The following is a 9,512-nucleotide window of genomic DNA, read 5'->3' on the forward strand; positions in this document are numbered from 1 at the left end:
CGTTACTGTATGTTTTAGAACAGCGAGTCACCATGACGTTACTGTATGTTTTAGTACGGCGTGTCGCCTGGGAAAAGGACCACGGCATGACGTTACTGTATGTTTTAGAACAGCGTGTGTCCTGGGAAAAGGACCACGGCATGACGTTACTGTATGTTTTAGAACAGCGTGTGTCCTGGGAAAAGGACCACGGCGTGACGTTACTGTATGTTTTAGAACAGCGTGTGTCCTGGGAAAAGGACCACGGCGTGACTTTACTGTATGTTTTAGAACAGCGTGTCACCATGACGTTACTGTATGTTTTAGAACAGCGTGTGTCCTGGGAAAAGGACCACGGCATGACGTTACTGTATGTTTTAGAACAGCGAGTCACCATGACGTTACTGTATGTTTTAGAACAGCGTGTGTCCTGGGAAAAGGACCACGGCATGACGTTACTGTATGTTTTAGAACAGCGAGTCACCATGACGTTACTGTATGTTTTAGAACAGCGAGTCACCATGACGTTACTGTATGTTTTAGAACAGCGAGTCACCATGACGTTACTGTATGTTTTAGAACAGCGAGTCACCATGACGTTACTGTATGTTTTAGTACGGCGTGTCACCTGGGAAAAGGACCACGGCGTGACGTTACTGTATGTAGATTGGGAGTGAGTCTGTAGTTCTGACTGTGATGGGAAGTTCATTCCATAGTTTTGGAGGCAGAAGGGAGACGAGTTTGGGACATGTGGAGCGTTGTCCCACTCACTCACCGTGGGGTCTGTGCGTGGGGCTGGGCCTGTCTTTGTCTTCCACTCACCATGGGGTCTGTGTGTGGGGCTGGGCCTCACCGTGGGGTCTGTGCGTGGGGCTGGGCCTCACCGTGGGGTCTGTGCGCGGGGCTGGGCCTCACCGTGGGGTCTGTGCGCGGGGCTGGGCCTCACCGTGGGGTCTGTGCGCGGGGCTGGGCCTCACCGTGGGGTCTGTGCGCGGGGCTGGGCCTCACCGTGGGGTCTGTGCGCGGGGCTGGGCCTCACCGTGGGGTCTGTGCGTGGGGCTGGGCCTCACCGTGGGGTCTGTGCGCGGGGCTGGGCCTCACCGTGGGGTCTGTGCGCGGGGCTGGGCCTCACCGTGGGGTCTGTGCGCGGGGCTGGGCCTCACCGTGGGGTCTGTGCGTGGGGCTGGGCCTCACCGTGGGGTCTGTGCGCGGGGCTGGGCCTCACCGTGGGGTCTGTGCGTGGGGCTGGGCCTCACCGTGGGGTCTGTGCGTGGGGCTGGGCCTCACCGTGGGGTCTGTGCGCGGGGCTGGGCCTCACCGTGGGGTCTGTGCGCGGGGCTGGGCCTGTCTTTGTCTTCCACTCACCGTGGGGTCTGTGCGTGGGGCCTGTCTTCCACTCACCGTGGGGTCTGTGCGTGGGGCTGGGCCTCACCGTGGGGTCTGTGCGTGGGGCTGGGCCTGTCTTCCACTCACCGTGGGGTCTGTGCGTGGGGCTGGGCCTCACCGTGGGGTCTGTGCGCGCGGCTGGGCCTGTCTTTGTCTTCCACTCACCATGGGGTCTGTGTGTGGGGCTGGGCCTCACCGTGGGGTCTGTGCGTGGGGCTGGGCCTCACCGTGGGGTCTGTGCGCGGGGCTGGGCCTCACCGTGGGGTCTGTGCGCGGGGCTGGGCCTGTCTTTGTCTTCCACTCACCGTGGGGTCTGTGCGTGGGGCCTGTCTTCCACTCACCGTGGGGTCTGTGCGTGGGGCTGGGCCTCACCGTGGGGTCTGTGCGTGGGGCTGGGCCTGTCTTCCACTCACCGTGGGGTCTGTGCGTGGGGCTGGGCCTGTCCTCCACGATGGACTGCAGGTCAGGGTGGTCTCGCAGCACGATGAGCGGCGGCAGGTCTCGCCTCAGGATCATCTGAGGCGTGTCCGGGGCGATGACGTTCCTCCTCGCTCGGTCCGCCTTCTCCAGCTCCTCCCCCTCGCTGTCCGTCTCCGACGCCTCCCCCGGAACCTGCGGAGACAGGACGAGATATGTTTACACCTAGCCTCGGTCCCAGGCTTACTTATCTGGACGAGATATGTTTAAACCTAGCCTCGGTCCCAGGCTTACTTATCTGGACGAGATATGTTTACACCTAGCCTCGGTCCCAGGCTTACTTATCTGGACGAGATATGTTTAAACCTAGCCTCGGTCCCAGGCTTACTTATCTGGACGAGATATGTTTACACCTAGCCTCGGTCCCAGGCTTACTTATCTGCGAAAAGAAAAGCCTGGTCACAACCTAAGGCTGAGAAGCTATCGGCGGTTGTATCCTCCGGAATATCCGTCAGATGTATTTCCCCCCGGATACGATCATTTTCCTGACCAATCACACCACTTGTTTCATTCGCGGAGAATGTAAACTGATTTGTAAAGCATCGACGTCATTTCCTTGGGCGATACTTCCGCTAAAATCCCGCACTTCCGCTGATAGTCTTTTCAGTTGCGGTCTTGCCCAGGGTGGTTTAAACCCATTCTGGGACGGGAACCCCCTTTTTGGTGTTTTAACCCATTCTGACCTGAGATCAGATTCATACGAGGTTTCCGCCGGACACACACTAGTCTGATGAACCCATTCTGACCTGAGATCAGATTCTAAAAATGTCAGTCGTTCTTTGATTTTTTTCAAAAATAGCAGACCTACAAGCTCTGAGCTATGAGCTTGTAGATCTGCTATTTTTAAATAGCTAAAGCATAACATGATGCTGACACCAAAATGGGTGCCCGGTCAGAATGGGTTAAAGCACTATGTTATATGCTTTAGCTGTTGAAAATAGCAGATCTACAAGCTCATATGAGCTTGTAGATCTGCGGGTTAAAGCACTATGTTATGCTTTAGCTGTTGAAAAATAGCAGATCTACACGAGCTCGTAGATCTATGAACTTGTAGGTCTGCTATTTTTGAAAGATCGTGAAAATGTGGAACAGATATTTCAATATATATTCTTTCAGAGTGAACGTTTTTTTTTTTTTTTAAGATATTTTTTTTGCGGCTTACGCCTTTTATTGCTTTTTTAAGGGATAGAAAGTAGGCTGACAGGAAACGGGAGAGAGATGGGGGGATGACATGCGGTAAAGGCCGTGTCGGGTCCGGGAGTCGAACCCGCGGCACACCGCGACTGGATCACCAGTCCAGTGCCCAGACCGTTACGCTACGGCCTGGGCCCAGAGTGAACGTTTTAGCTCAAATCTTTGCTTCTGAGGGGGGGGGGTCCTTGACTAGCGCCCATCAAAAACAAAGACAAAAAATATATAACTCCATGAATGCAGGTGTGTGTAATTGATAGAAAATAACTTGTGTTTTGGGTGAACTATCCCTAAACAGATTGACATGGGAAGACGCACACGCACACACACGCACACGCACACGCACACACATGCACAGTCACACACACACCTTGGCTCCCCCTGTGGATGTGTGTGGGGCAGAGAGGGACGTGATGTAGACTTCATCATCCGAGTCGGTCTCTGACGCCTCGCCCTGTACCACGATGTCATACCTGTTGGACATGACTAGCACGCACACACACACACACACACACACACACACACAATGTTGATTTCGTCGACTAAAACTAAGACGAAAAACGTTCGTCGTTTTTCACTGACGAAAACTAAATGGAAACTATGCTATGGTGACTAAAACTGAGACTAAATATACTGACAATTTCGTCAACAAATAAAAGCTAGACTAAAATGTTAGGAAGGGACTAGTGGACAAGAGATCCAGTATAAGTTATTTTACACTTGGTTGCATGCTGAAAATAGCAGATCTACAAGCTCACAACGCGTCGCAGAGGGACGCAATGTGAGCTTGTAGATCTGCTATTTTCAGCAAGTATAAAATCGGCCATTGCGACGGCATCGAGGCCAGCCAAAACACATTTTAGTCGACTGAATCGCCTGTAGATTTAGCCGACTAAAATCTCATGATATTTAGTCGACTAAAACTAACACTTTAAGACATTCCGGGTGACTAAAATGTGACTAAAACTAAGTGAAAACCATTAAAGAGACAATGATGAATACAACTAAAATCTCAATTTGCGCGCACACACACACACACACATGACATTACTGCTGCTAACACACACACATGTTTGATTGGTTGACTGCATAGTTTAACAGTTAGCAGTGAGGGGTGGGAGAGGCTGGACAGCAGACGGCTGGACTTTGAATGTCTCTAACTATAAACTTTCATGACAGCAGAACAGCCTAAGTACAAATATAATTTATGAAAAGCTACTACAGTGAAGTCTGTTCACAGAAGTTGTTGTAGGATAATGTGGGGATTATCTGACGAGGTACCATTTGAGTGTGCAAAACCTTACATATACTAAATAATACTAAATTGTTTATAGGGTCAATATGAGTAAAATAATTTAGCCTTTCCACAGGAGTATCTTTTTATATTTTTCCCAAAAAGAATACAAACAGCCAATAGCATATTACAAAGTTATCCCCCTCACTGGGGAAAATTCCGGGAGGAAAAACGGGCAAGCACCAGGGGTGAGTCTTCTTGTTACCGAGAGGACAGGACAGCTCTATAGCTTTGATTGATTGATTGAAATATTTATTAACAGTAGAATTTACAGTACATTTTAAGCACAAACTCAATACAAAGACTGTTAACTGTGAGTGGACGACCCAATTAAGCATTACACTTGTTTACAACAGGGTCCACATTGTTCAATTCATCAAAACATTTAGAGACATACAAATAGACACTTCTATGTAGCTAAAGAACAGAACAGGAATTCATCATATAGGAAGCTAGTAGCTATGGCTTCTTTTTCCTTCCATCGGGGTCCGGATCCTTACTCAATTCATCAAGTACGCTGGACTATTATGGCTATAAGTGCTAACACACAATACAAACACATGCACACACACACACACACACACACACACACACACACACACACACACACACACACACACACACACACACAGGCTGTCTGAGGAGCTGCTCAAACGAAGACAATACACTGACTTTAAGCCAAGATATGATGTTTAAAAATTAAAAGAAAATAATGTATAACAACAAACCTTAACTGTTGAGTTGCATGAAGAGAGTCTGTCTGTCTGTCTGTCTGTCTGTCCGTCTGTCTGTCTGTCAACACAGATCACATGACGGGCATCAACCAGGAAGCAGAGTGTAGAGCAGGGGGGGAACAGCGACACCCTGCGGGCTGTAGTTCCAAACACTGGAACTATCCCCCCGTTGAGACAGAATAAGCACTTCCGCATTCCATTATTATTGTCACAATAATGTGAGTCAACCGGGAGGTGACGCAACTCTGTGTGTCTGTCAGCGGTGCGGTGTCACGTGACCATGTCATGTGACGTGTTGAACTTCACTACCATTGGACACGGCGTCCGTCTGGTGGTAAATTTTGGCCTCTACTGAGAATCTGAAGGCACCGTATTTTATTGAATTATATTAAAATAAAATAAAAGTGTATATATTATTAAATGTTTCGAGTCATTTATATATATTATATATAAGATTATATATAACATATTATTATATATAAGATTATATATAAGACATACAATAACACACATGAATATACGAGACATCATCAACTGTAGTAGATTTTGCAATATTTAAACAACAGACTGAATATTATAAATGATGCACATAATTATAGCCTAATACATTAAGCCAACATGTCTGTGAATAATACTGCAGTAGTTTTTTTGATTGATTGAAATATTTATTAACAGTTTGTAGAATTTACAGTACATTTTAAGCACAAACTCAATACAAAGACTGTTAACTGTGAGTGGACGACCCAATTAAGCATTACACTTGTTTACAACAGGGTCCACATTGTTCAATTCATCAAAACATTTAGAGACATACAAATAGACACTTCTATGTAGCTAAAGAACAGAACAGGAATTCATCATATAGGAAGCAAAAAGGGAAAAGATATATATACAGTGAGGGGAAATGGGGTGGGGGGGGGGATTCAGATTTTACAGAGGCCAGTTTCGAATTGCAGCCATCCGTAGGTGCCCTTTGAGAGCGGTTTTGAAGGAGTCAAGGGATTCACATGTCTTAATGACTGTTGGTAGGGCGTTCCACATTTTGGTGGCATAGGAGCGAAAAGAATTTAGTCCCTTGTTTGTGCCGAATCTGGGTTGTACATGGTTTGTTGCACTCCCTCTGGTGTTGTGGGTGTGGACTTCGTTTACATTAAGGAAGTATTTAGACAGGTACATGGGTATCTTGGTGGTGTATCGAATCTTGTGGACCAGACCCATTGCAAGATGCTGTACTCTGTCGTCGACCCTAAGCCATCCCAGCCAGTCAAAGTGGGCAGGGGTGAGGTGGGTTCGGGGGGTGAGGCCAAGTAGGAGCCTGACCAGTTTGTTTTGGGAGGTCTGGAGCCTTGTTTTAAGGGCCTTTGAGGTGCTGTGGTACCAAGAGGTGGATGCATAGTCAAAGAAACCTTGTACGAGGGCTCCTGTTAAGGTCTTCAAGGTGTTTTTGCTGACCAGTGAGGAGATCCTGTAAAGGAATCTTGTTCTTTGATTGACTTTTTTGATTACGTTGGTGGCCATCTTATCACCGGAAAGATTGGCCTCCACGATGGAACCTAGGTAGGTAATTTGATCTTTTCGTGTGATAATATTGTCACCCACTCTAACCAAGAAGCCATCTGCCTTGCTGAGATTACTATTTGATCCGAAGAGGATGGATTCAGTTTTTCCCAGGTGTAAGGATAGTTTGTTATCAGCGAGCCAGGTGCAGATTCTACCGAGTTCAGAGCTGAGGGTCTTTTCAACCTGCAGTTTGTTCCTGTCCGAGACCAGCAGTGCTGAGTCATCTGCGAACAGGAACAAGCTGCAGTCACAAGCTGAAGTCATGTCGTTAACATATATTAGGAACAGTAAAGGCCCTAGTATGCTTCCTTGTGGGACGCCACAGCTCACTGGGAGGGGAGGGGACAGTGTTCCGTTCACCTCCACCATCTGTTCTCTCCCCTCCAGGTAGGATTGCATCCAGCTCACTGATGTGCTATCAAAACCAATAGCTTTAAGCTTGTTAACCAGTATGGAGTGGTTCACGGTGTCAAAAGCCTTTTGGAGGTCCAGCATGACCATGCCGCAGTATTTTCCAGCGTCCACCTCGTGTTTGATGTGGTCGCTCAAATAGAGGAGGCATGTGTCAGTGGAGTGGGATGTTCTGAAACCAGATTGGAACTCGTACAGCAATTTATTAGTGGCAAGATACTTTTCAACCTGTTCATAGACTATTTTTTCCATCACTTTCGAGATGGAGCTTAGAATAGAAATAGGGCGGTAGTTGCCGGGTTCTAATTTACTCCCTTTTTTGTACAAGGGGGTTACTTTGGCCAGTTTAAAATCTTGGGGGACCTGTCCCTGTTTGATGGAGAGGTTAACTATGTGGGTGATGACTGGAGCTATGGAAAAGGCTGAGTCTCTGAGAAATTTGGAGGGGATATTGTCATGGCCAGTGGCCTTGTGGGGTTGGAGGGCACTCAGTTTTTTAAGTACCTCCTCGGTTGTTACCATTGCCATTTTGAAATCATCTTTACAAACACCAAGGTTTTTGTAGAAGGCTTTGATGTGCTCTACACCAAAACGCCCAGAGTGGGAGGGCAGTTTGCTAACCAGCTTTGTTGCAATGTTTGTAAAGAAGATGTTCAGGTGGTTGGCTACATCAAGCTTGTCAGTGATGAGGGTGTTATTCGATTTGATGTTTATGTTAGTAAACCTGGTTTTTAGTTTCTGACCACAGCCTAGTTGGTTGTTTAGTAACTTCCAGAGTTCCCGAGGATTGTTTTTGATTTCCTCGGCTTTATCATTGATAAAGTTACATTTGGCAGATTTGGTCATGGCAATTACACCGTTTCTTAGCTTGTTACACTGGGTTTTTAGGTTGCACAGTTTGGTCTGGAGATTACTGTCGAAGCGCTTGGCTAGCATGGACTTGCATTTAAGAAGTTCAGAGCATTTGTTGTCTCTGGCTTTCATTGCAGTCAGTATGTCCGAATTCATCCATGGCTCCGAGCGGGTTTTGACCCTGATGGTTCTCAAAGGAGCCATGATGTTTAGTACTGATGTAAATTTGGTTTTAAAGCCAAGCCATGCTTCTTCGACTAGTGAGCTCCTGAGCACATCAGACCAATCCAGACTCTCCAGTTCTAGGTTAAAGGCCTCACTAGAGTAGGTTTTGAGGTCCCTAGATATGACTGTTTTGTGACAGTCAAACTTTAGTTTTTGTATTTTGCGGGTACAGAAAATCATAAAATGATCACTGAGCCCACATACAATAACCCCTTTCTTGGAGATTCTGGATTTGTCCGAGGTCAGAATGAGATCAATGACAGTTTGAGTAGAATCACACACTCTTGTGGGTTGGGTAATTAGCTGACTGACACCATGCAGATCACAAAACCGACTAAATGACTTAAACACAGGTGCTTCCTTATGAAGCATATCCGTATTGTAGTCGCCAATCAGGATTTTCTCTACACATTCCTCCCCAGCTAAGCACCCCTCAAGTATATCATAGAACCCATTCTGATCGGGCGGTCTATAGACGGTGCCAACTAATACTGATTTAGCATTTTTGAAAATTAATTCAACCCACACAGTTTCAATTTCATCATGCTGTAAGTCAGTACGAGTAACATATTCAGTGTCTTTGTGAATATACATGCACACGCCACCGCCATGCCTGGTTCAACGTTGTACCGATAAGATCCAACGGCACACAGACACGTGCTTAACTATAGTAGCATTTAGAAAACGCTTTATTCTGTAAAAAATATATTTCATAATTCATGTCATGATGGAAACAGAGATGAAATAATAAAAGACAAGCACAGCAGCACCCGCACTCTGACACTCCATTCTTCGTTAATGATGTTTACTACGGCCGTTTCGGGGGGGGGGAGACAGCTGTCTCTAATGGTGTGAACGGCCCCTACGACACACACACACACACACACACACACACAGCAGACGGCTGTCTCTCAAAATGGTAGATGTTATAATACTCCCCTCTAGTGGTAAGATGAGACATGACATGAGATGCATGTAGACTTTCTTCCCCTCAGGGTTTCATGGTGGAACAAAAGTAAACATTTATTTTAAAATTGATTTAACCATATATGAGAGAGAGAGAGAGAGAGAGAGAGAGAGAGAGAGATGGGAGGTAATCTGGCCGTGAATGTATTCTATAAAGAATAATTAGTGTGCACGTATACATTATTGTAGTACAATTAAAGACCAATAGGCCTACATAAACATGTGTGTGTACAGAAATGACTAGCTGCTAGCAAACCATGTGCAATGTCATGGCTGCTGACATTCTCTAAGGTTTGTGTCCAATTTAATTTGGTAATCTAAAGTGGAATGAACGCGAGCATCCCAGATACATTAAAAAGAAAAAAAGAAAAGGTGTTTAAACATTGTTTAAGTTGTGTTTACATTCACATTATGGGGTTGGTCAGAGCTACAAGTCA

The 9,512-nt window shown here is 46.5% G+C and overlaps 1 protein-coding gene across 1 annotated transcript in view; it reads right to left on the minus strand.

The window, feature by feature from the left end:
- Positions 1-5,116, minus strand: part of bloc1s3 (biogenesis of lysosomal organelles complex-1, subunit 3) — a 9,881-nt gene extending 4,765 nt beyond the window's left edge. Inside the window, exons 1-3 of the mRNA XM_083772769.1 lie at positions 5,056-5,116; positions 3,404-3,519; positions 1,779-1,977 (exon numbers count right to left, since the gene is read on the minus strand). Coding sequence (XP_083628895.1) covers positions 1,779-1,977; positions 3,404-3,517 — 313 coding nt within the window. The 5' untranslated portion in view covers positions 3,518-3,519; positions 5,056-5,116. The remainder of the gene's footprint in view (positions 1-1,778; positions 1,978-3,403; positions 3,520-5,055) is intronic.
- Positions 5,117-9,512: the final 4,396 nt, after the last annotated feature.

This window comes from Protomyctophum parallelum (assembly GCF_964188405.1).
Source record: "Protomyctophum parallelum genome assembly, chromosome: 9".
Lineage (NCBI taxonomy): Eukaryota > Metazoa > Chordata > Actinopteri > Myctophiformes > Myctophidae > Protomyctophum > Protomyctophum parallelum.